This window comes from Cynocephalus volans, chromosome X (genome assembly GCF_027409185.1).
Source record: "Cynocephalus volans isolate mCynVol1 chromosome X, mCynVol1.pri, whole genome shotgun sequence".
In the NCBI taxonomy this organism is placed as follows: domain Eukaryota; kingdom Metazoa; phylum Chordata; class Mammalia; order Dermoptera; family Cynocephalidae; genus Cynocephalus; species Cynocephalus volans.
In genome coordinates this window covers 178061413-178088669 of record NC_084478.1, presented here as the reverse complement: position 1 = coordinate 178088669, position 27257 = coordinate 178061413, and the positions used below count along the sequence as shown (strand labels likewise).

The window sequence follows — 27257 nt, the reverse complement described above, 5'->3', positions numbered from 1 at the left end:
CTGTCTCCTGCCCCCCCAGGTCTGCTCACATAGCTCAGCTTTCCTCAAGCATCTCCCATTCCTGAAGTGAGCATGCCTCCTCTGAGCGCCCTGGCAATCCAGACTCGTGCTGGGAGCTGACAGGAATGCCAGCCAATGCTGACAATGTAGCTGCGGGTAACGTGCCAAGCGCCTCACCCAAGGCCACGGCAGGCTGCCAAAGCCCTGCAGCCCAGCGTGTGGGAGAGGGGTTGCCACTGAAGGCCAGGCGCTTTTTTGCCTAACCTGCAGCCTGGCCCACGCCTGGGATGCCCCTCTCATCCATGCCTGGGATGGAGTTCAGGGACAGCCTTTTTTAAAAAATCTGGGACGAAACTGCTTCTCTCCCTGGTGAGCAGCTAATGACATAAGGTCCTGAGGCAAGAGGCCACCTGACCCAGGGAATGCACGCAGGCCTTCAAAAGATGGATGCCATTGTGCCCCTCCCCCCTAGAAGCACTTGGGGAACCGAAACCAGAGATGCAGAGAGTAGGGCCCGAGGCAGCTGCAACCCCAGGCACGAGGAAGGGGAGGGGCTGAAGAGAGATAAAGCGAGCACTGGCCTGGAGTAACCTTTCCCAGCGCCTGCCTGGCCCGCCCTGGCCCACCAGGGAGCTATGCGCCTGGGACCCGGAGGAAGGGCGGTCACACCGGGGCAGGGCAGCCGCTGGGTGGACAGGAAGTGTGTCCCGCCGCGGTGGCAGCCGGGGCAGCATCCCTGGCCCAGGGGCTGTGGGGAGGCGGCAGGCCCGCAGGCTCGGGTAGGAGCAGCTTAGACCCTGAGTTCTGCCACTGTTGCAGCCCCCGCGCTGCTCATTAACCTCTGCTTGGGCTGAGTCATGCCCATAATGCACGCCTGACTGGCCAGCCACTCTGCTGGACGCCAGCCTTCAAAGGGCCCAGGGGCCCAGGACAGGCGGGGCAGGAGCACTGTCCCTGCTCCCAGATGGCAGGTGTCTCCTCTTGGCTGGCTGCAGGAGCAGGGCGAGCCAGAGCTCTAGTTTCTCAAACCGCTAGGATCCACAGCTCCAAGTTCAGGGCAACCTTGCCAAGGAGGAGAGGAAGCAGAAGCAGCCTGAAGCGTGCAGGCAGCCGGCACAAGGCAGTCCCACCTTGCCTTCCTGTTTCTCTATTTCTGCACCTGAGGCACTGCCACCCAAGGCCCGGCCCAGCCCACCTCTCCCCACGGCCTACCCACACCTTTGGCATGAGCCCCGGCCAGCCCTGGGCTTTCCTCACTGTTCCCGGCTGCCTACCCCTGGGCCTCCCAGCCACATGCTTTCCTCCATGCCCAGCGCCCCAGCCTGCCCCACCTCATGGCCCCCATAGAAGGCGATCTCCTCCGAGTTGGCCACCACGCGAGAGTGCATGTAGCGCAGCTCCCCTTTCCGTCGTGCCTCCTCTGCCACCAGCTCCCCAAACTTGGGTGAGAAGGTCCGCAGCACGTTGGCCGTGAGGAACACCACAAGGCCGGCAATGGCTGAGGGCCAGGCTGTGCCGGCCCCGCGGGAGCGCGCTGCTCGAAGCAGGGTGTAGGAGGTCACAGCCACGTCCAGGAGCGGCTTGGTCAGATTGGAGTAGAGGTGAGCCACAGAGGCAGCAAAGGCCACCACATCCTCTGTCAGAGACTGGTCAGGGTTGCGAAGCCGCCCGTCCATGTTGCTGACTCGGTAGTAGGTCTGCTGGGAGAAGTAGAGGCTGTAGGCGTGGGCCACCAGACGGCTGCGGAAAGACAGGGCCAGCTGGCCCTCCAGGTAGCGGATGGCACTATTGATGAAGGTGGCGGGGAGGGCGATGAGGAGCCACTGCAGCAGCTGCCAGCCGAAGGCCCGTGGGTCCTTGCGCACGATGCAGCGGGCCAGCCGTCCGTCCAGGCGGGCCACATACACTGACAGGAAAGTCCGGCTCACCAGGGCGGCCGAGTGCAGCGCCAGTAGCCCCGTCTCCCGGCACAGCAGCCGGGGAAACAGCAGCCGCAGCAGCCACAGCAGTCGCTGCAGGAATACCCGGTTCATGCCGGCCTTGGCCCCTGTGGCCCCGGAGGTCTCCTGTGTGGGTTCCTCCACCGGGACCTGAGGGCCCCTGGCTGGAGCCAGGCACTGCCGCACCAGTGGGTAGATTTTGTGGACTCCATAGGCTGTGATGGCCAGGGCCACAGCGGTGCGCTTCAGTGTGGTGGCCCGCGAGGGCCGGGGGGTGGAGAGCACCGGCATGTCACCTGGGCTGGCAAGCACGCACAGAGTGGGACTGGTGCCTGAGGCAGCAGTTGAGGCAGGTGGCTGGAAGGGTTGTTGCTCTGACCCGGGCTCGTTGTCTAGGCAACTGGAAACCTTGCAGTGGTCTCTGAGACTGTCGCTTTACGCCCCCGGGGTGGTGCTGGGGCCCCTGGTGCGGTGGGCTCAGGGCCCTCCAGGGTCGCGGCCTCTTCAGGCAGCCCAGGTGGAGAAACTTGGCCTCCCTCTTGTGTCAGTCACCTAGGCCCTGAGGTCAGATCAACGAGAGGCCTCGGGCAGAGAGGGCGTCTCTTCCCCTCAACCTCTCCTCCTCCTGCCCTGGTGGCGCCCCTCCCCGGGCCACCACGCGCGTCCGTCCGCTCCGAGGCCAGGCTGAAGCGACAGTGACTCCGCCACCGGCCCAGAATCCCCACCCACCGTCCCCTCCCCATGGGCGAGTCTGGGGGAAGAGGAGGAGGCGGAGGAGGGGCGGGAGGCGGAGTCCGGGCGCTGGACGCTCCACCCTGTTCTCGCCCCACGGCTGGGCCCCGCCCCCTCCCCGACCACAGAGACGTGGGACGACCTCGCGGGCTAGAGAAGCAGTCCTCGCCTTCCCGCCAAGGCCCCGCCCCCCGCGCATCCGGAGCGCGGGAGGCGCTCCTACCAGCCGCCTGCCGCGAGGCGCCGCTTCATCTCAAACGTCGGCGCTCGGCTTCGGCTCGGGGGCAAGGTGGGAAGCGGCCGTGGGCGGAGCCAGCGGGGCCTCGCGAGGGGTGGTGGGCGGGGCCGGAGGGCGCTTCCGGTTTCCGGCAGGGGGTGTTAGGGGCGGGGCCGGGCTGAGGTGGGAGTTTGGTGTCTGCGGCGGCGTGTGCACGCTATCTGCGGGAAGGTCGGTGAGCAGGCTCCGCTCCCCCGGCTGGGCTCCCGCGCCACTGAGGCTCCCTCAGCCCCTCGACAAGGGGGGGCGGCGGGCAGCGCAGAGAGACTGTGGGGCTCGGGGACTCTCGGGGCCCAGGGCCGGGCGGAGGAAAATCGGGGGGCGGCGGGTGGAGCCGAGCTTCGGAGGCGCAAGGGCCGGACGCGGAGGGCGGAGGCGGCGGCGAAACCCCACCCTGAGGAGCCACCGGGGTGGGCCTTGGGGAGGGTGTGTCGGGCCAGGGCCACGGCCACGTTGGAGGCCCACGGATACCGCACGGGCAGTCTTGAGCTCGGTGGGAGCTGTGGCCCACCATGGCCCCCGGGAGCGCTCCTCTGGCTTCTGAGGAGACTGCTTTTTCTAGAACTTTCCCTGGATGGGGCGTTGAGGTGGTCAGTCGAGATCTGCATTTGCTCTTGGCCTGGACTCCTGCCCTCTAGGAGTCGCTCTTGTGGGCCTTTTCGAGGCACCCCGAGGCCTTCCGCCCATCGGAGGCAAAAGCAACATTCGGCAGGCTTTCATTAGCTCCTGATGCAGCCCCGGAAGGAGGCTGCTGGTTTTCTCTGGGCCCCGTCGGAAGGGCTGGGGAGGGAAGGACCGCCTGGTTTTCCGGGGAGTGGTGGTGTGTTGGGGGGAGGCGCCAGCAGCTTTTTTGCAGCAGAGCTCCGCTTGGCTGGGAAGGGAGCAGGCCTGATGAGTGTTGAGGATATTCTCCTGTTAGTGTATTGCTCTTCATGGAGAACGGTTTCTCAGTTGAGCAGGCATAAGGAGTCTCTTGGACTCCTGGGGGGAAGGAATCATTAAGGAAGGTGGCTCTGGACGTGTTAACACGCATGCTGGAGGGGCAGCAAGTAACGCTGTGCCAGCAAACGGAAGTTGGTCAGGCCTTCGAACACTATTGGTCAAGTAGCCCTGCCGAATCGAGCCCAGGTTTTGCCAGTGCTTCACAGACTCTGAAGCAGGGTGAAGTGTGGCAGCCCAGCTTCTCAGGGGACCTACACTGGATGTCAGTGGCTGCCCGCCTCTCATGGCTCCTGTTCTTTCTGTGCCCTGCCAGGAAACAAGCTCCCATATCCCTGTTGGAAGCCTTCTAGCGACAGGATGAGTCTGCAGTGGACTGCAGTTGCCACCTTCCTCTATGCAGAGGTCTTTGCTGTGTTGCTTCTCTGCATTCCCTTCATTTCTCCCAAAAGGTATGGCCTGGGGAGCTAGAAGGCAAGCATGTGGGTGGCTTGTGTGTGCAGAGCTAGGGCCGGATGGAATCAGGTAGAACCTGTCTGGGGTGGGGGTGGCAGGGATTGTGTTTATTATTGCCATCCATCCACACAGTTCTGCATTGTCACATCTTACTGAGTTCCTTTCCTGTGCACCCTGCCTTCTGGACTTCAGAATGCCCCAAAGGGAAGAAGATCTGTCTCTAGTTATGGTTCTGTAAATGATGCTCTCCTGCCTACCCTTGGGTCCCCAATGTGTGGGGGATGGCAGTGTGGGATCCAGAAGACTTGCACCACTGGGCCACATTGTTGCTGATTTAGTGACTTCTGTCCTCCTAACCAGTCTCACTGGCATTGCGTAGTAGCCTCGTGAGCATTACTCAGCCTTTGAAGGATGAAGCCATATTCCCTTTTAATGAATAGGGGACCTGTTAAAAGTTAATTGGAAATTAATTTTTAATTACATGTGATATATGAACACATTATCCATATTTAAATTAGAATATTACGAATAAGGCTCAGTTTCCACAGATATTTTTAAAAACTTTTTTGATGAAAAATACAGACCCCTGATGTGATACCATAGGAAGTACTCAACACTACCTAAGAACGTTCTTGCTGAAAACCAAGCCTGCATACAATTCAGAGGAAATGCAGAGACAGAGGGCCCCGTGGAGCGCAATCTGGGAAGCTTTATAGGACAGACAACCTAGTTTTTGCACAAAGTAAATTGTAAAAGAAAACAAAAGGGGGAGAAGGAAGAGGGAACTTATAGAATAAGAGAGACATAAGATACTTACAAATTAAATACCAAATGAGGACCTTATTGGGTCCCAATTTCAATACAACAAGTGTTTAAAAAAAAAAAAAAAGCATTGATTGGACTTTTGAACTCTGGGTCTGATAATGAGGGTTTCTTGCTGATTTTAACAATATGAAAACACTTCTGAAGGCTCTTTTTTAGAGCTACATCCTGGAATACCCTCATATTTGCGGATGGAAATGATGGTAGTTCTGGGGTCTGTTTCATAATAACCCAGGGTGTTAGGGGTCTAGATGTACTAAGATTTGTCATGTGGAAAGATAATTTGAAGAAATAACGTGTGTACATGGCAAACATTTTGAATAGTATGAAGCGGAGTATAGTTAACAGTAAGTCTCTCTCCCCAGAGACTACCAGTGTTTAAGACTGGTATTCTAGACATTTCTATACATGAACAAGCATCATCTTTTTTTTAAAAAAAAAAACAAACGCTCTTGAGGGGATGTCATAAATTGGACAGTTGCGAGAGCTGAGGCTGACTTTCGGTGGGCTGGCTAGCCACTGGAGAAGAGCACAAAGCTGGATTTCTGTTCTGCTCAGGGCCCTGGCTCCCCAATGTGTGTGTGCTCTCTTCAGCCCCATCTTTTCCATCTCTCCTTCACAGATGGCAGAAAATTTTCAAGTCCCGCCTGGTGGAGTTGGTGGTGACCTACAGCAACACATTCTTTGTGGTTCTCATTGTCATCCTTGTGCTGCTGCTCCTCGGTGAGTGAGCTGTGGCTGAGGACAGCTGCCTGACCTAGACCCTGTGCCGTGGCCTCTGCCTTAAAACTCTGTGCCACTTTAGACATGTAGCATACAGTTTTGGCTTTTCAGAGACATCTTGATAATATGCCCTGTCTTTGTTTTGGAGAAGAGGCTGCCTTCGTCCATGAAGAGGGTGCTGCTGACTGCTGGCAGGTTGAGGCTCTTCTAGCAGTGGGCGTGCGCTTATACCAGGCAGCTTTTGTGCACCCTTAGGATGACCACCTTGCATTTCTGAGGTGGCTCTTCGGGTGGAATTGAAGCCAAGAGAAGCTAACTGGCCCAAGTCCTTCGTCTAAATAGCGCTGCTCACAAGTCATTGATACAGCGGCATTAGTCTCCCTTGATGCCTGAAGCAGGGCTTCCTAATAGGGGACTGAGTAACCAAGTAGACAGTGAGCCTAGCTGGGAAGGGGAGTCCTGCCATGTCCTGAAGTATGAGGGGGAGACCGAGACGTCTAGCAACATATCTTGGGGACAAATCCCAGGTCTCTCTGGATCTGGTATAGACTTGAGATCTTTCCAGGTCCTTCCAGCTCTGTAGTTCTACAAACCCTGGCACTGAGATGCATACTAGTGGGGGCTTGAAAGATAAACTGGTTTGAGGGCAAGTTGAGGGATGAGGCCAGAAGCTGGGTGTTGTGATGGTGGAAGGCAGTGAACATTTTATGACGAGGTGGTGGTGCACCTGTTTGGAGGCAAGAAGTATCAATAAAGCTCATGCCTGACTGTCAGACGTTTGTTGTTTTGCTGTGTGTCCCCCTGCTTGGACTCCAAAGTATTGGCTTGGCTGTGCTGTGGACAGTGGTCCTGTCTCAGAACTGTGATGGCCGCTTAGGTGCCAGGCACTCCTCTCCCCCTGAGTCCCTAACAGAAATGTGGCAGGGGGTGAGGGGCTGTGGTCGAGGGGGATGTGCAAAGCCCCGCCAACTAGCTGTAGCATCAGGCGTTTCTCTTTCCTAATGTCTCTGGGCCTGCTGGGATATGTCGAGGCCAGGTGTGGCCTACCAGTTCTCAGCCAAATAGGGTGGGTGCCAGCTGCCTGCCTGCCTCACTGTGAAATGCTTGGCAAAGCCACAAGAGGCAGCTCTTTCCAATCAAGGTTCTTTCCCTGAGCAGCCTCTGAGACAGGAGGGGGAGGGAATATGCGTGTCACCCCTGGGGTGAGCTCCACGCCAGCTTGTGTGTGGGTATGGGTGTGTGTATGCTTGCTTTTGGGTGTAGGGTTGGGGCAAGAATTGGGGAAGGGGGAGGGACCATCCTGGGGATTATTCCCTCAGGGCCTTGGCCCTTCTCCAAACTACACCACAAACATCTCTGCTTTTTTAGTGCAGCTTAGTGGGCCTCTGTAGAACCCAGTAGTTGACAGAGTCTTCATTCTTTTTTGGGATCAAGGAGCTGCTTAGAAGTTCTGGAGAGATATATGGCTGTGATGACTGGCTGTGTGCTATCCTAGTGTTAAGAAACGTAATCTAGAGAGGTCTGCAGAGGCTTCTACAGATAGAAGTGTTAGTTAATAGCAGATCTTAGGGAAGGGTAATGTGCATAGCCAGCTGGATCAGATCTTGACGGGGAGAGTGGAGTTGATGGGGGTGCAGGGTCCACCCACCCAGGCTGAGATCTGAGGGAGCAAGGGCGGGCCGTGTTCTGTTGTGGAACTTGGCTGGTATTGCTCAATGTCCCCTGTCCCCAGTCTTCTCTTGGCCATCAGACAAGGTAGTCCAATTCCTGGATGCATGTGGCAGTATAAGAAAGCATGTTTTTTTTTTTAAATCTTGTTTTTCTGATTACAAAATAATACATAATTATTTTTTAAAATTTAGAAATTGAACTTAGAAAGTTAAAGTTCCCTGGAATCCTATGTCTCACACGTAACCGTTATGAATACTTTTATGTGCATCTCCACAGGTGTATTCTATGCTGACATCTTTATTAAAATGTTTACAGCAGTGGGATCATATACATGCTGTTTTGGATTGTGCTTTTTCCACTTACTGTACCTTAGATGTCTTTTAATAGCAATCTCATTCTTTTTAAAAATTGTATAATCTCGCATATGGTTGTCCCGTAGTTTAATTCCCTCTTTATGGGCATTTTACTAATCATTGCACATTTATGCAACTGCTTTTGTGGGATAGTTCATAGAGGTGGAATTGCTGAACCTGAGGGTGTGAACATTTTGCATTTTGTACCACGTGTGGTGTTGTATCGGTTTATACTCCTGGTAGCATTTGAGAATGCTCACTTCATGGTATATATTTAACACAAAGTCACCAGGAAGGGTAGGCAGATTTTTATAGTGAAAGATCAGCTTAAAAACCAAGCAGTCTAAAATCAGAAATTGGGCTAGTTAGCTCAGTTGGTTACAGCATGGTGCTGATCAAGGTCCAGGGTTCGATCCCTGTACCTGCCACCAAAAAGAAAAAAACAGAAATTAAGAACAAAATGGTACCCATACAGTGATATCTTGCCCCTCTCCCATCAGGGTCTATTAAGAGCTTTCTTTAGGTAGATCTTTATGTACTGACTTAAGAGTCTGTCTCAGGGTAAATGGGGAAATGCAGTAGGTGTGGCGTGGTTCCATTTCTACTTTACAGACAAGTGTATGGGTGTCAATGTATTTTTAAACTGGAGCATTGTACGTCTAACAGTGGCTCTTTCAGGAGCAGAGACTGTTACTTACTCAACAATTATTTGAATGCCCACTCTGCCCAGAATCATGGACATATAGTAGAAAAGACCTCTGCTCTCATGGAATTTATACTCTAGTTTGGGAGAGATGGACAAGAAATGTGTTTAGGATAATTTCAGAGATGGGTGTATTATAAAGCAAATAACAGAGGGTAATGTGACTGGAACTGACTTTAGATACGGTGGCTGCATACTTCCTGTACATGTTGCTGAAGGTGATTAATTTCTGAGATTCTTCTCCATTTTTGATATGTTTGACCTTTTGATGAGCACAAATTTCTTTTGTAATCAGAATAAGACATTATAGATGATAAAACCCATTGTAAAGCATAGAAACTGAAGCCCTTGACTCTTTAGCAGTCATTTGTGGGTCTTAGCTTCTAGGCAGTTCACGCCTCCTGAGCAGGCATTTTGGTAAACTGGACCATGCTGGCTTATCCTCGGGGTGGCTGATGGCCTGGCCCGGCTTGAGATAATGGAACAAGATGTGGTTGGGGGCACCATGGGAAAAGGGGAGCTACCCCCTTTGCCGCCTTAGGCTTGGTTAGCATCTTGGACTGTAAAGCAGGCTTATGGGCTGGGTAGCATGGGGCCAGGGATTGCCATGTGAAAAGCTGGAGGATAGAGTAGGTTTGAGGGTGGGGACTTCTGATAAAGTATCCTACCAGTGGGATGGGTAGAAGTGGGAATAAATGGGGAGATGGATTTGTGGAAATGAGGCTGACCTGTTGCATGCTGCCTGTCTCGGTTTATAGCCTGGTCTTGCCCAAGTGGCAGCTGAATGCCCCTGTGTCTCCCCTCTGCTCCACCATAGATGCTTTCCGTGAGATTTGGAAGTATGACAACGTGACAGAAAAGGTGAACCTCCAGAACAATCCCGGGGTCCTGGAGCACTTCCACATGAAGCTCTTCCGCGCCCAGAGGAATCTCTACATCGCTGGCTTTTCCTTGCTGCTGTCCTTGTGAGTGGGGAGGGGCCGGGGCTGTAAAGGGAGTCCTGGGCCAGCCAGTGAAATGGAGGTGGCAGGGTCGGTCTCCTCCTGTGGCTTTGACTCCTCTCCAGTCTGTGGCCTGGACCCAGAGGCCCTGTCAGTGCTGGGGGAGCCATGCAGTTTCCCCCTGATCTCCAGAAGCAGTGTGAAGAGTGGCGGAGGGCAGACCAGGATGTCAGAAGACCCTAGCTTGCCACATGCTCTCATAGGGCAAACACATTACCATCTCATGGTCTGTATGTATGTAGGTTGAAGTAAGTGACAAGGCCTTTCCCTCCTCTGGGAGAGGACCTTTGGAATCCAGCTTCTGGTGGAGGGGATGCTGACCAGAGGACATGGAGTGGAAGTGGCACCGAGAGGCTGACGCCGACCCTGTCCCAAGGGCCTTCCCAGATGTAGGCTGGTAACAGGAGCAAGTTGAGCTCCATGTTGGACTGAGTGTTTCTGGTGTTTTTTTTTTTTTTTTTGCAAGCCCGAGTCCCTTGATCAGGGCCAGGGGGGCGGCTAATTGGACAAGATGAGACTGATAGAAAGCTCCTGTGTCAGTCTGGGGCCCTGTTTGCTGCCTCCTGCCTCCCACAGGGGTTCTGATCAGCAGGGCCTTGGTGAGAAGTAGATATCAGTGTGCACAGGGATGGGAGAGGTGCTTGCTGGGTGGGTCAGTGCTCAGAAGCCACGTGTCTCAGTCTGTTTGTCCTACTGTAACAAAATACCTGAGACTGGGTCATTTCTAAACAATAGAAATTTCTTTCTTTCTCTTCTGGAGGCTGGGAAGTCTAAGAACCAGGCACCAGCAGGTTTGGTGTCTGGTGGGAACTGCTCTGTTTGCAAGATGGCGCCTTGTTGCTGCCCCTTTGGAGGGTGTAATGCAGCACCCTTACATGGCGGAAGGGGTGGAAGGATGAGACCAAAGCTGACGCTGGCTTCTCCAGCCTTTTATAAGGTGCTAGTCCGTTCATGAGGGTGGACGGCCTCACCTCTTAATACTACCACATGGGGATTAAGTTTCAACACACGAGTTTTGGGGGCCGTTCAGACCATAGCAGCAAGTGGGCATGTGGATTCTCAGGCCAGGCTCATGGACGGTAATTCTCCACTTGGTTTTGTGCCCAAAGACTCAAGATTCTCAGTGCCTAAGGGATTCTTGTCATCTGGTTACCTGGTACGTCCTGCTTCACTAGGCATTAGGATGACTACCTGTCTGGTTTTAGCTTTTCAGGAGAAAATCTTAGTTGCTCAGATGACCTTGGACTCTCTGGGTCCAAGTTGGAAAGGGTGGGGGATGGAGCTGGAAAAAGCAAATATCTTTTTCAGGTAATATATTTCATCACAGGTGTAATCTGCAAGCTTGTCATCTTCAAATTTTGGAAAGTCAGGAAACAAGAAGGCTGGAAGGAGTCAGACACATACGCTTGAATTTTACTCTTTCAGGAAGCTCCAGAAGAGTTTGATCTTGTGGTCTGAGACTGAAAGGGTAGCAAATCCGGAGGACTGACTGAGTCTCAAAAGCAGGATTCTGAGTATGACTGCAAGTGAGCCAGATGAGGAAAAAAGAGACCACAGAGAGGAGAGAAAGAAACTAAGGACATACATCCAAAAAGCATCTAGAGCTTTAAGAATAGTTTCAGGACAGTGAAAATCTGCCATGACTTTTGGATCATGAAGCACAGAAGTGGGGATAAGGTAGTCCCTCTGACATGTTTGTGTTGAGTAAGGAGAGAGAGGATAGAAGGTCAAGGGCAAAGGAAACATTGTGATGAGAGAATTGAAGTCCCAGGTGGGCGAGGGTATAGTAGAGTGCCTAGCTTCTCTAAATGCTGTAGTCTCTGCTTAGAGTTGGTGAACATGTGTCCAGAAACTACTGAGATCATCTGCGGATGGAATTGCTGCCAATCTTTGAGGAATTGCTGGGTGGAAGAGGTGCTGCAGACAGGCAAGCATCCCGATTTCCAAAGGTAGGAGAAGATAGATGAGGAAATGATTAGAATGGGAGGGTTTGACTTTAATCTCAAGCCATGTTCTGGAAAGAATAGCTTTTGTGCTTTCGGAAAAGAGAGGCATTACTGGCAACTGCTGTGAATCTCTGCAGAAGTTCTATCAGTCTCATCCTTGCCTTCTGTAAGTTTAGTATAGACAGATTTTCAGCACAACATTTGCCGGTCTCCAAGTCTGTTCTTAATAGACCAGATGCGGAAGAGTGGGCAGGTGCTGTCAGAACAGTGTAGTTAGGTGTGGTCCTAACTCACAGTAGTGGCTGCAGCATGGATCAGCTCCAGCCACACAGAGGCCTTGGGAGGCTCGCTTTCCCCCCAGCCCTGCTTAGTATTTATTTGCATGAGGACATTTGTCATGGTGAGCACACGTGGGGAGAAATGCAAAGTAGGAGGAATAGCAAATAGATGAGTGACCATTCAGAATCCTCAGCTGTCTAGATGGGCTCAGTGATCGGGCTGACTCGAATGAGACTTGAGTTTCTCATGGGGAGACATTTATAAATGTGCATGCAGGTTCATAAAGGGCAGGGAAGACATGGCTAAACACATCTCAAAGAACTCAAAGAGTTGGGGGTTGGGGCGTATTGCAACTCAGTATGACATAGTGGCAGAGCTACTGCAAAAGCTGCTGAGCTGTTTGCACCCCTCAGTGAAGGCTAGGACCACCAGGAGGGAGGTGCTAGCCCTGCCAGGCTTGCTGTCAGTAATGTGCTACCTGGTGGGTTGCATTTGGGACTCTGCCTTTTGAGAGTTGCCAGCAAACTGCAAATTGCTACTTCAGGGGCCATCATAGTGGCAGCAGATATGACAGTCCTTTCTGTGTGCATTACTATTAAGCCAGGATGTTCCAGGGTAATTCTGGCAGTTGACATTTTAAAAAATTGACATACAGTCAAAAGTATATAGACATGTGGGCAGAAATAGACACTCATCTCTAGTCTAAGGGCCAGCTCCTATGATGGCGGCTGTGGCCCTGGAGGAACTTCTCTTTTTGTGTGATATTAGCCATAGAAATGTTCTTGTCCAAACCTCTTATCTGCATGACTCACATGTGGCTTGCAGGAAACACTTAAAAAACAAAGCTGTCCTGGGCCGACCGGTGGCGCACTTGGGAGAGTGCAGCGCTGGGAGCGCGGCGACGCTCCCGCCGCGGGTTCGGATCCTATGTAGGAATGGCCGGTGCGCTCACTGGCTGAGTGCTGGTCACGAAAAAGAAAAAAAAAAAACAAAGCTGTCCTTTCTATGATTTCTTCGAATTACAAAAGTTATACCTGCTCATTGTAAAATAGACAAAGCCCAGCCCCCTCCCAAACTTCAAATGATAGAGAAATGTCAAGTGTGCTTCACTGTGGCCCGATCCCCAGAGTAAGCTACACGTAGCAATTGGCATGTTCCTGGACATTTTTCCTGAACTTTTTATTTATTTATTTTTTAAATAAAGATGACCTTGGTAAGGGGGTCTTAACCCTTGGCTTGGTGTTGTCAGCACCACGCTCAACCAGTGAGCTAACCGGCCATCCCTATATAGGATCTGAACCTGGGGCCTTGGTGTTCTCAGCACCACACTCTCTCAAGTGAGTCACGGGCCGGCCCTTTTCCTGAAATTTTGAGTAACTTTTTGCATACACATATAACTTTTTTCTTAGAAGTGCCATGGTTTTTTTTGGTTTGGTTTTTTTTTTTTTTTTTTAAAACCCTGCTTTGACTAGCCTTTTCCACCCAACAGTATATCTTAGCAATTTTTCCAAGTCACTCACACAGACCTACCTCGTCCTCCTTAGCCATCGTGTAGTGTTGTGTTACATGAGGGGACCATTGCTGGTTTAACCAGTTCCCTACCCAGAGATGCATAAGCTGGTTCAAAATGTTTACTGTTAGGAAACCAGTATCTCGCATCTGTGGTTTCCAGTCTGCCCTCTCTGCACATTATGTTCCTTTTTTTCTTTTTCTCTTTTTAATCATTGGCGGTGGATCACTGGCACCTGGTTCCCTGGCACCTCTCGGCTCTCAGTGTGGCCTGGGGCCCAGCAGCCTCGGCAGGCAGGACCTGGACTGTCAGGAATGCAGACTTGGGCTTGCCCTGGGCCTGCTGGTGAGAACCTGCCGAGTCCCCTGGGTGACGCAGTGCACATTAGCAAAGCCTGAATGGTGCTGCCCCAGCGCATTTCCCTGGGTCCCAGCACACAGCACTTTCAGGCTGCGTTGTGGGGTTTCATCACCTGGGATAGAATTCTTCTGGGCTGGGACTTGTTCAAGTGCATTGTAAGCACTTGGAATACTCGCACGTGCCTCATTTAGCTGGGTTGGTCCTTTCAGAAACCACGTTTTTGAAGCACTTTCTCTTTGAAGTGCTTCTTGTGTCTGTCAGCACATACCGTCTGCCTTACGGCGGTAGTAAGTAAGTAGGCTAATCCCCATTATAGGCTGGTCCTTGTTTATGTGCCCTCCAAACTTTTATGCCTGTTCTCTTAAAATCGAACCACTGTTGTTAGCTGCGTGCACGCCTGTGTGTACGCCTATGTGTAAGAATGACAGAGATGTCTCTCTTTCTTGCTTTGCTGGGTCACGTTTGGTTGTATTATGAGAATGGTCTTGTGGGGTCCCACTCAAGGTCTTAGCAAACATAGGAGCTTTACTGTCCACCAGACACTGCTGGGTTGTCACCATAGAAAGGTGAATAGGATGAAGTAGTTGGGGACAGACCAGCACACGAACAACCCTTAGCACCCCATGTTGGAGTTAGGACAGAGAGATGCCCAGAATGCCACGGGAGCAGAGATGGATGGCTCCTCCTTCACACATTCCAGGCGTTTGCACTTAGGAGGGCCAGGGCGGAGGAATCAGATGTCAGGAGGCTTGTGTTCCCAAGCCAATTTGTGGTTTTGGATAAGTAACTCGCCCCTTTCACCCTAAGCGTTCTCATTTGTTTATTTTTCTTTTTTTCTTTTTTTTGGCGGCTGGCTGGTACTAGGATCTGAACCCTTGACCTTGGTGTTATAACACCACACTCCAACCGAACTAACTGGCCAGCCCATCATTTGTTTAAATAAGAGCTTACCTATAAGACTGCACCAGCCACATGGCATTGGCTATGTGTGTGAGCTGTTTGTGTGGTTCATGTTGGTTCTAGTCGAAACCAGTGAAGACTCTTAACAACCCTTCACAGTATTTGTAAACGGAAAAGGACAGCCCAGGAGAGATGGAGTGGCCTGAGTCACATACCTTCTAAGGGGCCAAGCCTAGAGCTCATGCCTAGCTCTGATCCCTTTTTGAAATACCAGGTTCTTTGCATTGGTGGAAGCTGTAGATCAGATAGTGGGCAGCTTTCGTTCCTGTGTAGTCATTACCTGGCTTTTGGTAAGAAGGTGCCTGTATGACATGACCTAAAATCGACGTCCCTGTCCTGACTAGTCATGGTTTTATGAGTCTAACGACTCGTCTCTTAGTCCTTTACATATATCTGAAGATCAGGAAGTCATTTGGTAGCACATATTCACTGTAGGAAGATGAAGCTTTATATAAGCAAAAATAGAAAAATAAATTCTCTGGAATGCTGCTATAATTGCTGTTGATATACTTTTGCCCTATACCTTTCCGAACTTCATTATACATAACGAAAGACGCTATTTGTTAAGCATTCTATGTGCCAGGCACATATTAAATTTTTACAACTCTGCAAAGAAGAAACTGAGGTTTAGAGAAGTTCAGAAACCTTTCCAAGTTCCCAGAGGTAGTCATCAGCAGAGCTGAGAATTCATATTTGGAATGATCTGACCCAAGTACCTGGGTTTTCCCTTACAGAATCCACATGCTTTTTAAAAACACAACTGGGTTTTCACTGCTGCGTAGTAACTTGAATTTTCCACTCAGGACAAACCAATATGTCTCTCCAGCATTCTTGTGTGTCTACCCAGTTCCCCATTGGTGGATGTTGAGCATGCTGCCTTGTGTGGCTGATATCATAGACAGTGGGGAACGACTCTTAATTGTCATTTTTCATGTGTCTCAACTAGTCCAGTTTTCCTTGGGCCTCCCAATCCTGTTCAGAGCTTCTGTGCCATTCCTGTTGTCTGTGTCTTTCTCATCCATGTTCGTACACATCTCACTGGGAGGAGCTGGCTGAGTTCCTGAACATGCGTAGGTACTGGTAGGTAGAGCAGGGTAGATGGGTCAGGAGAGGTGGGGGACATGGTAGAGGGTTCTAGAGTTTGTATGCAACTTCTCTGGGTAGTAGAGAGCCAAGTGAGTATTCCAGTAGTGCTGTGACATGGTCAGCACTGTGGATTCATGTTTGGCAAGGGCATATGGGATGGTGTGGAGCAAGAGAGCCCGGAAGCAGGGAGACAAAGTTGGAGGGCATTGTAGTGAAAGGTGCTGGTGGCCTAAACTGGGCAGTGGGAGCAGGAGTGGTGAGGAGGGGACAGGCGTAAGGCGCTTCTCTGGGAGGCTGACGTGACCTCAGATCTGCTGGAGAGGGAGCTCTGGCTGCAGCAGGGCTCACGTTAGAGTGATAGGCGAAGGTGGGGGTGAGGTGAAGCTGGGGCCAGACCTGGGGACAGCAAGGAAAAGGGCTAGCACGGCCCACTAGGAGGGATGCTGGTGAGGACAGGTAAAGCAAGGGAGAGCAGGGGGAGACCTGACAGATCAGCAGGATTGGGTGCTGCAGGGAGGTTGAGCCTGGTTTGCAAGCTTCCTGGAGACATAGAGGAAGGGGAGAAAGGGACATGCTATCGGGCTGGGCTGAGCTGGGCTGTCCCCAGCAGTGTGGTAGAAGAGGAAGGGAAGCAGAAGGCAGGGAGAAGTGAGACTGAGGGAAGACATGAGCAGGTTAGTGGACAGGGAGAGAGAAAGGACCACATTCAGGAGGGAGCTGGGTGGGTGGCACTTGTTCCTAGTGGGGCCCAGATGGGGGCACATGGGAGATTAGCCTTGAGCAGCCCCTCGTAATTGGAAAACATCACACCAAAAGCAAGCCTGCATTTTCCCCTAATAGTCTGCTGCTGCTGCTGCTGCTGCTGCTGCTGCTGCTGGGGCTGTGTGATAGGGGGTAGTGGGGAGAATCCGGGCTTCAAGCCAAAGCATTCTGGGCATTTGTCCTGCCTCTGCCACCTGTTCACTTGAGACGTGCAGCAAGGTTCCTTTGCCTTTAAGATGCGCCACAAAGTTTGAGAATTGTCTCAGCCCCTTCACTCAATCCAGTGGCCTTGGGGTACTCTGCCCTTTTTTCTTGTCCCATGTGACACTATGGTCCTTTAGGGTTTTATGATGTAAAATACACATAAGAGTTAGCATTGTAACCATTTCTAAGTGTGGCTTGGTAGTGTTAAGGATGTTGACGCTGTTGTGCAGAAAATTTCCAGAACCCACTTCATCGTGCACAACTGAGGCTCTGTACCCTCTAAATAGGTGGATGTTGCCTCCTAGGTTTCTCTTCCTTATTGTCCTTGGAACCTTTGTCATAGTAGGATCACCCTCATTCCATATGGACCCCGGTGGGAACCTCTCAGGTAGGCTTCCTGCCACCAGCCTGTCCACCAGACCCCAGCCAAGTGATCTTTCTGACATGTAGAACCAATCCTGTCTCCCCATTGCAATGGTGTAGAGGCTTGACACAGGTCCTTCATGATGTGATCCCTCCAGTCTCTCGTTTGGTCTCCCCATTGGGAACAGCCACATGAGTCTCCTTGGAGAGCCTTGAGCAATGCGTGCTCTCCCCTTTTCCCCGAGCGTTTCTGGGGCCTCTGCCTGGAACTTTTCCCACCCCCTGCCAGCACAGCCAACTCTGCCCCTTCATGCTTCTTCAAGGCTTTGTTCTGAGAGGCCCGCGCCATGCTACTGGCTGCCCTAGATAGCTGTCTCGGAAGTCCCGGGGCAGCCACCCATGTGGCTAAGAGGTGTGGTGCTTAACAAATTGGCCCAGCACAGGGAACCTGGCTCACCCCCTTTAGATTGGTCAGCTCAATGCCAAGGGCCTGGCACATATGAAGGACTGCCAGAATCTTTGGTGACTGAGTGGGCTGTCCTGAGCCGATGGTGACAGTTAGCTGCATGTCTTGACCAGTCTCTCTCCATCCATCTGTCCGCCCGTCTGTCTGTCTGTCTGTCTGTTGGCTGCCACCCTTTTCTAAGAGTGCTAACATTAGAAGAGCACTTCAGATCTAGGCATTGGGTAAGACTCTCTAGAACTTCATTGATTTCTAGACCCTCCCCCTCCACCCACAATCACCCAGTATCCTTTGAGTGCTTGATCTTCTATTCAGTTGGGCCTTGGAGGGGGCTCTGATAAAGAGGAATTCCCTACGAATAGCCCAAGGACTATCTGACATGCATCAGAACGAGCATCAGCGTCTGTTAAGATATAGAGATTGCTCAGCTACTTGATTTGGGCCAAAGTATTTTCCTTGTGCCCTAAAAATGAACAGTGTATTCTTTTTGGTCAGGATGCCGAGCAAGCAGGATTCCTTCTTCCCAATTCCAAGGTCCTAGAAAGCCTGGTGTCCTAGGAGGGCCCCTTTCTCTGAGCACTGCATGCCTACTGCCTCCATGGGCCTGGAGGCAGGTCAGGCAGAGCGGAAGGCAGGCTCCTCGGCAGGCTCCTTGGCAGAGCTGCCGCAGCATCTGCTCGGTTGAGTGCCTCACGTGGGGCGGGGGAACTGGGCTTTCCGTTATATTTCATTTTAGTTCATTTCAGTGGAAAAGCCTGCCGCATTGAACCCTATAGCCAAGTCCCCACTCGTCCTTGCTTTGGTCCTCGCCAGGCTCTGAGCACAGTCCTCACTCTGCTGGAGGCACATCTCTGTGTGTGTCACAGGCTTTCCTGGCCAGGTGCCAGTCAGATCTGGGGGTGATGGCTTCCTTACTCCTCCTACCTTGCAGGTGCTTCCCTAGTAGCAAGGTGGGCCATCAACATGTTTTAGTTTGACTCAACTCATCACAGAATATCTTTGCCTAAGTTGTCTGACCTTACTTGGTTCCTCTCTGCTCCCCAACTTACCAAAAACACCTCCGGTAGCTTGTTCCAAGAAAGAAACACAACAAAACCCCAGCAGCACAGCTCGTTCATGTCGCTCATTCTCTTCCACTTGAAAGGATAGAAGGGCGGGTGCACCCACCCCACCCCTGTGCTGGCTCCACTGTCCTCAGGATGGCGAGCTCCATCTGGGCTGTCAGCTGCAATTGCTGTGAGGCGTGTTCTCATTTGAAGTGGCCTACATTTTCCCCAACTCCAGCCCTCCTCTTCCCATTTTCTACCACCTCTGTGTACTCAAAGGCTAGGAGGAAAGCGAGCAGCTGTGCCACAGTGTCCAGGGCAGCCCTGTGGGCTGGCCCTCCTTGACCGGTCCTAGGGAACCTCCTGGTCTTAACCAGTGCCCTCTCCTGCTGCCTCATGATTCTCATGACTCCAGGATCTTGGGGGTGAGTTTCCTGGGGCAGCAGAAGTCCCTGCATGATCATTCTGCTTTGCCCGAGCCTTTCCTGGGATGGCACCTGGCTTCTGGTTCCTTGGCAGGGTAGTGTCTCATTGTTTCAGAGGGGCTGAGGTGAGTTCACCTGTGGTCCACTGGCCATGCTGTGGGGCTCTGCTGGGCTGTGGTGGGCCTGAAGAGTCAGCAGGTGGCGCTGTGACACTAGCTTCCGGCTTGCACCAGGCAGAAGAGTGGAAGAGCCTGTTGTGTGAACAACCTGTCCCGCCAGGGGTGTTGGGAGGGCTGAAGGACCCACTCACCCGAAACCCGTTGGCAGGGCAGGGTTGGGGTGGCCACGCCATAGAACCGCTCCCTCGGCACTTGCTCCTTCCCCACTTCCTGTTAAGCCCATGTCTTCCCTCCTCCTCTCTCACAGTGGGGAGGCGGGATGGCGAAAATCACGCATGAGCCATGTCTCTCTCCACTTGATATGGTTGGCTCTGTTTCTCCAGTGTCCATAGAGAGATTCTGTTTCTCCTGCCTTCTCTTATTTACTCAGCCTTTTATAAAAGCATGATAGCCCTGCTCAGCGTCCAAAAGCATTTTACCAGGAGAGCCAAGGCAAATTCAGGTATTTGGGGCTAACGTTTGTCTGCCAAGGACACATCTGGATTCTGTTAAGTTTTGTTTATGGCCTTTACCTCTGCCTTTGGATGCATTAGTCTGGACCCTGCACTATTCTGTCAGTGACTACCCTATACCCTTAGGACATTCCTTTGACTGTTAGGTTCTTGCCCGTTGTCCCTATACGGATAGCTCAGAACAGTTACCTGGGAAACAGTAGTCGGGAGATAAAGCAGAGAGTGATGTAAGATAAGCAAGCACAGGAGAGAGGAAAGCAGTGCATCAGTTATCTTTGCAGGCCGACGTGGAAACTCTGAGGCTGACCCCTGTTCACCATGTGCTGTGCTCTGACCTGGGGGGCCTGGTAAACTCTACATAGAGCAGTATGGAAGGGGATGGACAAAAGGACACGTTAATGTTCCAGAAGGCTAGCTCCCTGGCTGGCATAAGCCTATCAGGAAGGGCCTGGTAAGCCTTGCCAGGGCACCGAGGGAGCAGACTGAGGATGTAGAGGCCAGAGCTCTGGGGTCTGCCTCCGGCTCATGGTGAATTGTTTCTCCTGTGTATTTTCTTTTCAGCTGCTGCTGCAGCCGCAAGCCTGGCTTGCTCATTGGCATGGGTCTGAGACAGCGCCTTCTTGCTGCTGTCTTCTGTCTCTGTTGCTAGACCGCTGGCAAGCTGTGTCTGCCTGTGCCCCCCTTGGTGCCAGGCCCCCAGGTGGACAGGGGTGCGGGGAGAAGAAGGTGCAAGCTGGGCCCAGGGACACTCTGCCTGGGCCAGATGTGCAGCCTCAAACATATCCCCTCACCTGCCAGGGAGTGCTTCCTCTCCTGGGTGTGGGATGAGGTCATCTGGAAGACCCCCTTTCAATGTGCCAGGAGTCTAGAGGGAAAAGGTCTGGTGCCCGGCCTGAAGGCATGTATAGCCCAGAAGGGCAGCCAGACGAAGAACAGATGGTGACAACACAGACAGCATTGCAGCCTGGGGGGTGTGGGGGGGTTGCTGTGGGAGTACCCAAAGAGGCGGCCCCCTAAGCAGGGCAGGGGTGGGTCAGGAGAGGTTTTCTGGGGGGAGGTGATGATTGAGCTGGGTAGAAAGGATATTCCAGCCGTGAGTATTGCCGTGCAGAGCCAGGTGCATTCCAAGAACTGTGCAGTATTTGTGTCACTAGGGCCACGTGGTAAGTGAGGCATGAAGAGGAGCCGGCCTGGAGAGGAGCCAGCTTGCAGAGGGCCTGGGGGCTGGTGGCAGAGGGGTCTGGCAGAGGAGGGACATGATCAGATTTGGCTTGCTCGGGGGAAGTGGGGGGTGGGAGATGGAAAAGCTGGACAGTTGCGGATAGGGAGGTGGCAGCGGCGGAGGGGATGACTAGCGGGTGGTCTGTCTGGAGGGCTGCAGGGCCAGGAGGGTGGAGTCCAAGGCAGCTCACATGCCTGCCACCCCAGTGGGGGATGCACAAGATAGGTCAGGCGGGGGTAAGGGAGGCCCATTTTGGACAAGCTGAGTTTGGAGTGTCTCTGGGGACATCCAGTAGGTGGTCAAGTATAAGAGTCTGAGTTGCAGATAGAAATCCCTTTCAAGGATGAGATTGGCTAGGAAAAAAGTACAGAGGGCAAACTGAAGAATGCAGACCCCTGAGGGAGCAGAATAACCAGGCAGTGACAGAGATGCTGCTGAATGGGAGGTATCGTGAGTGAAGCTTGGCAGCAGCAGCAGATGCTACAGAGCATGCCGCACCGTGACAGGGACTCTAGAACGGTCGCTGGATTGGGCCGTTAGGAGGCTGCTGATGGTCCTGCTGGTGGCCTCGACTGGAGTAGGTTGAGGAATGGATGGGAGGGAGGACAAGACGAGGGGCTCGAGCATGGTAACTCCAGGAAGGAGGCGGTTGAGAGGTGAGGTTCCCTGGGGGAGGCAGAGCACAGGGCAGGGAATTATCCAGAGACACAGCCCCAACAGGAAGGGAGAGTACACAGATGGTGCCAAAGAGAACTGTCGGGGCTGGGCTGGGTGGTGGGGACAGTTTGGCCCCATAGGGTGCTTTGGGGACTGGGGAGCATCCACGATAGTTGGCGAGAGGAAGGGGAACCTGACCTGCTGAGGGGGAGATCCTGACCGTCCGAGGGCTATGAGTGTACACTGCACAGATCTGGTGCTGGATTCTGTGTGTGTATCCTGGCTGTCTCAGAAACCCTGGTTCTCAGTAGCTGGGGAAGGCTTGGGACAGCACAGAGGAGAGCAGGGCCCCTGCTGCGCTGTCATCACTGCTGTCTCCCTGGGACCAAGTAACCAGGGCGACAGCAGTGGTTCCTCATCAGCAGTTGCCTGCCCAGCCTTGTCGGGGTAGCGGGGAGCACAACACTTGGTCTAACCTGCCCTGTCTTTGCTGGATCCCTGTGGTTTCCATGTGCCCCATCTCTACCAGCAGGGGGCACACATCTCCTCTGCCCTGTTTCCAGCTGGGAGGAGCGGGCCTCTTCCTCAACATCACTGGATCTGCTCAGCAGCTGGGGAGCTCAGTGCGGGAGGTGGGGCTTAGTCAGACTTGCCTTTCTGGGCCTCTCCAGTGATTTCCGTCTATGCCGATGTGAGTCAGTGCATGGCTTCTCTCTGGCTTCTGGGGCACTCGGTAGCTCCCTCCACCTTCAGGACTGCAGCCCAATGGGGGGCAGGCTGGTGGGCAGCTGGGGGCTGAGGCAGGGAAACCTGAGCCGTAGGCCACGAGGTCTCGGCTGCTAATTTTAGAGACCACATGTCACTGGAAACTCTCTTCTCCTGCCAGGAGTCAATGGCCTGGCTCTCCCAGTGCTGCCATGGGCCCCTGGGAGCCTCTCCCCAAACCAGGAATGGGCATTCGTGGCCCCTGCGGGCCTCCTCTGTCCTGAACATGCATTCCTGAAAAGGGCTGTGCCAGAGACCTGGAGAACCATGGCTCAGGCCAGGAAGATAGCTCACCTGGTCTGCTCACTGTTCTCTTGGCCTGGTGGGCATGGCTGGGAGAGAGCAGCCTGGGAGCAGGCCATGAGGGGGCTTTGGGTCTTCTGATCAAGCACTTTGTTGTTGGTGAAGTGCCCTGGACAGAGCAGATTTGTCTCCTCCTTCCCCAGGGCCCCTGCATGTACCTTGCCTTACTCTGAATGTTACAGCTGACTGCCGTGCCCCCCCCGCCCCCGTTTGAGTGAGCTGTGCTTTTCAAGGAATGGAGGGGAGTCCTTCCCTCCTCTCTTTCTGCCAGCTAATATCTCAGGGCAAGGTGGACCAAGAGAAATGGAACAGCCATTCCCTCCACTTGGGGACCAGCATCTGTCCCTAACTGCCACCTGTTTAATTCTGCTGGCTGCTTCTGACAGGCAACATGTGCTTGTGTCCTGGTTCTTCCTTTTCTATACCCTCTAGCCCAAGAAGCCCTCAACTGGGGTAGTGTTCCGTAACAGATGTGTTCTGGCAGCTGCCTGAGTGATGGGTTTCGGGGGGGGGGGGGTGTTGGGTAGAGAAGAAAGTCCTCTCCATCTTATGTTGGGACCTGGGAGCTCTGTGAGGGGTTCTGAGCTCAGGCTTTGGAGTCAGACAGACATGAGGTGAAAGTCCAGCCATGTCTGTTTCTGGCTTTTGATCTTGGACAAATTGCTTATCCTTGCTGAGCCTCAGTTTCCTTCTCCATAAGGTAAGAGTGGTGAGAGTGATTACCTCATGAGGAGGATGTGAGTGTGCTGCCTGGCATGTGGGAAGTGCCCACAGTTACTGACTGCCCTTGTTATTTTGTAGAGGCAAGCCTAGCCTCGCAGGGAGGAGAGTGGGGCTCTGGCTTGTCTGGCACCTCCAGGCCCCAACCTGGGGAGTTCTGGGCTTCCAGGACCTTGTGCCATAGCTAGGCCCTGCCCTGTTGTCTCCAGGCTCCTACTTCCAGCCCTTTCCTGAGATGCCTTCCAGAGCCAAGGGTGGCCGTTGGGGTGGCAGCAAAGGACAGCTCCTGGTCCCCACCTATTCCTTGTGTAGCCAGAGCCAGGTTGGCGGCTTCTTGCTCGGCTGCCCCGGCCATTCAAGAGGGCAGGTCAAGGCTGGAGGCAGATGGGCCGGCGAGCACCCAGGATCAGTGCCTGCCAGCCGTTTTGCTGTCTCTCCTCATGTCTCCCTTCGTCTTGTGAACAATTGCAGCCTGCTCCGACGCCTGGTGACTCTCATCTCCCAGCAGGCCACGCTGCTGGCCTCCAATGAAGCCTTTAAAAAGCAGGCCGAGAGTGCTAGCGAGGCGGCCAAGAAGTACATGGAGGAGAATGAGCAGCTGAAGAAGGTGAGCACCCCCAACCGAGAGTGACATTCTTTAGGGGCCACGGTGGCCACCGTTAGCATGTCGGGCAGGAAACACGTGAGACTGGCATTGCCTGAAAAGCCTAAGGGTTGGGTGCAGGCGCAGAGGGGAAGTTGTCCGTGGGGAGGATGTGTCTGCTGGAGGCGCCTCCTACACCCTCCAGGGCTTGCGCAGGAGGGTGTGCTGTTGCTGCTGTCTCCTGCCATCCACTGCTTCCAGTCAGACTCTTCCCTGGAACAGATGACTCCTCAGTGAGCCAGGCCCTGTGCTGTGAGTCAAAGTTCTCTGTGTGATTGCTGTCAGCTGCAGTTCTTCAGAATCTCAGGGATCTGTTGTGTCCCTCAGTGCTGGGGAAGAGGCAGGGACAGGGTTGGTGGCTGGACCTGGAAGGCTCGTTAGAGGAGGCGAGGCGTGAGCCAAGCCGGGCCGGAGATGGTGGATTTGGATTCATGGGAGGGACAGAACTGGATGGGCAGGGGCAAATTTGGGGCCTGGGGAAAGCAAGGAATGGTGGAGCTTAGTTGGGGGTGGCGACAGGGATCTCCAGATGACAGCAAATTGCATCATTAGAAAGACTGGTAAACTCCATGGAGCTGCTGAGGAAGGAGGTGGGGCCAGGGCAGGCAAGGCGTGTGGCCCGTGAGCGGTAGCAGGTGGCCCCACTGGCCCTTCCCTGTCCCTCGGCGGGCAGCCACACTGTGGCCTTTGCCTGGTAGCTGTATGCAGGCAGTGGCCCAGTTCTGCAGTGACATTTCCGAAGGGGCAAGTGCCCAGGGCAGCTTGAGGAGCCGCAGCTCAGTGGGGAGGATGGGACTGGAGCTCCTCCCCCCCTCCTGAGTAACCTTTGGCACTCTTCCCAGGGAACTGCTGTTGACGGACGCAAGTTGGGTGTTGGGGACTCTGAGGTGAAGTTGGAGGAAGAGAACAGGAGCCTGAAGGCCGACCTGAAGAAGCTAAAGGATGAGCTGTCCGATACCAAGCAGAGTGAGGGTTGTCCTCGTGTGTTCCTCCAGAAGGCTGGCGCCTCCGCTGCCCCCCGCTGCCCCTCTTGTGCTAAAGTAGGATAACAAAGCTCACATGCAGGCTCAAGAGCTGGGTGAAAACCAACAAATAGCGCCCTGTGTCCCCGAGCCCAAAGGTGGCCGGGCTCAGCCCATAGCCGGCAGGGCGGGCTGCTGTGGCAGGGCCAGGAGAGGCCCTGGCCACGCCGCACTGGAGCTGGGCCCGCTGGGGCTTTTCCTGACCGGAGTGTGGCTCAGGGAGCCCCAAGGCACCTGGGAGCTGCGAATGAGAGGTGTGGCAGGAGAGGCGTGCAGGAAAGGAGTGCACAGAGTTTGTGGTGAGATTTTTTTTTGGGAAATCGAAACCAGCTCTAAATCAGCCTATCTTTTCTGCCCCATCCACAGTCTGTGCCTGGAGCCTTTTCAGCCAGCACCATGGGCTTTGGCTGCTGCTGCTCTCTGTGTGGCATTGAAGGCACCAGCCTCCCTGAAGGTCACCCCTGCTGAGAGCCACTGGAGTTCCCACCATTAAAGGGGGTCCTCTGTATTTTTTCGTTTTACCTAGCTGTTTCGGACAGCCTTTTTTCCCCTGCTTTGGGGGGCTGTGAGGGCAGGGGAACTTTATTTAGGGAGGTGGTCTACTGTACAGCTGCATTTGAGTCAGACTCGGGCAATTCTGGCACCTCCAGTGTGTAGGTTCCTTCTCCCTAACCCTAGTCTTTGTATTTCCCCTTTCTCTACGATTTGCGTCACATCCAGAACTAGAGAAAGCTGAAAGCGAGGCTCTGGCCATGCGGAAGCAGTCCGAGGGCCTCACCAAGGAGTACGATCGCCTGTTGGAGGAGCATGCAAAACTACAGGTCAGCCCGGCTCCCTGCCTGTGCAGACAGAGTGGGCATCAGTCAGATGGGGGGGGTCCGGTACCCCTCATGAGGCTCAGGCGGCCAGCCAGCTGCTCGCTCACTTGCTCTTCCTGCTGCCTCCTTTGCTGCTGAGGTCCAGCAGCTGGAACACTTTGTGCAGGCAGGAAGGAGGGTATGGCCTGGCAGTAGATGGCAGGCACTTGCTAAGATGGCCCTCAGCAGTGGGGCTCTCTACATTGCAGACCTGCTCAGTCTCAGAGCCCCCCAGAACAGTCTGTGGGATGGGGCCCTGTCAAGAGTGGACATGTAGCTGAGACCCTAGGGCCCACTGCAGGCCACCTCTCCTGTATGGCTGAGGCTGATGTGGGGCAGAGGGTCTGAGGCATTGAGGACTGCCTCACCTAGCAGGTGCCCGTCGCTGCCGTTGCCTGCTGCCCCAGGCCTGGTCTGAGTCCTCAGGCTAGCCTGGGAATGCAACCTGGAAGCTCAAGCTGGGCATGGGGGCTGGGTAGACAACTCTTGAGTTTGGACAGCTTGGCTTGGTGCTTGGTGGCCCAGATTTGGGCACCACGGTGGGTGGGGAGGAAGGACTCAGCCCCAAAAGAGGAACCATGCCTTCAGTACAAGGCAGGTTCACTGGGCAGGGCCTGGGTTTTGAGAGGACCTGTAGAAGGCGCACAGAGTTGGTAAGGGCCTGAACTGGGACTTGAAAGGGATTTGAATGCCCAGCTGCTCCCCCTGACTAGTGAGGGCCTAGCGGTCCTACCCTGGCTGGCATTAGGTTCAGGGCCTTCCCTAGAGTGTGGACAGGCCTGTGCGTGCATCCCCCCCGCCCCCGCCCCAGAAGCCTTTGGGTGTGGCTAAGGGTGGAGCCCCTTTCTCACCTGGATACCTGTCATTTAGGGGAAGAAGGAACTGAACTGGACCTCTGGGGTGTGGGGCTAGAGGTCAAAGGGGAGGAGAGGGCACTGCCAACGTACTGCTTTGGGGTTTCTGTTTATTTTCAGGCTGTGGTAGATGGTGCCACGGACAAGAAGGAGGAGTGAGGGCCTCCCTCTCTGCCGCAGCCAGCATCTACCTGGCACGTGCGCACTGCTTCTGGGGAGCCCAGCCTCTTCCTCTGGTACCTCGGTTCACTCCCTTCTGCTTCCCCCATCCCCTTCCACAGCTTGTAGCTCCTCATCTGGGACCCTTGTCGCACTACCTGTATACCACGGGGTTGCCACACATTCAAGCTGAGGTCGCTTTTGTTCTGCCCTGCCCAGCCCCGGCTTCCATTTCTCGGTGTAGAGGGCACTTGTAACCCAGCCTGCAGCAGGGCTCGTTTCCAGCTGCTTTCAGCCCCCTTTTTGTTTTGCTGTGTTGATATTTTCTCTGGTCCTGCAGGAGGGCAGGTGAAGCAGACAGACTGGAGTTTCTCTTGGGGGCAATAAAGGTGGTTCTGATGTG

The 27257-nt window shown here is 53.7% G+C and overlaps 2 protein-coding genes across 4 annotated transcripts in view; one reads left to right on the top strand and one right to left on the bottom strand.

The window, feature by feature from the left end:
- ABCD1 (ATP binding cassette subfamily D member 1) overlaps positions 1–2944 on the bottom strand; it is a 17378-nt gene extending 14434 nt beyond the window's left edge. Inside the window, exon 1 of the mRNA XM_063083431.1 lies at positions 1332–2944. Within this exon, the coding sequence (XP_062939501.1) occupies positions 1332–2231 (900 nt within the window). The 5' untranslated portion in view covers positions 2232–2944. The remainder of the gene's footprint in view (positions 1–1331) is intronic.
- On the top strand, positions 2808–27257 carry BCAP31 (B cell receptor associated protein 31). Of its 3 annotated transcripts, none has more exons than XM_063083434.1 (8): positions 2808–2961; positions 4205–4340; positions 5789–5889; positions 9434–9581; positions 23791–23926; positions 24805–24928; positions 25705–25805; positions 26816–27257. In XM_063083434.1, the coding sequence occupies exons 2-8, from the start codon at positions 4249–4251 to the stop codon at positions 26852–26854; spliced, it is 741 nt and encodes a 246-aa protein (XP_062939504.1). In that variant the 5' UTR covers positions 2808–2961; positions 4205–4248; the 3' UTR covers positions 26855–27257. The 3 variants fall into 3 exon arrangements, with proteins under 3 accessions (XP_062939504.1, XP_062939502.1, XP_062939503.1); XM_063083432.1 differs by lacking the exon at positions 2808–2961 and adding an exon at positions 3043–3120; XM_063083433.1 differs by lacking the exon at positions 2808–2961 and adding an exon at positions 3087–3124.

Excerpts from the sequence above, each read along its gene's own strand:
- BCAP31 (XM_063083434.1), top strand. The coding sequence starts at position 4,249 with ATGAGTCTGCAGTGGACTGCAGTTGCCACCTTCCTCTATGCAGAGGTC. Across the intron at positions 4,341-5,788 it reads CCCTTCATTTCTCCCAAAAG|ATGGCAGAAAATTTTCAAGT; the intron begins GTATGGCCTGGG and ends TCTCCTTCACAG. Across the intron at positions 24,929-25,704 it reads GCTGTCCGATACCAAGCAGA|AACTAGAGAAAGCTGAAAGC; the intron begins GTGAGGGTTGTC and ends CGTCACATCCAG.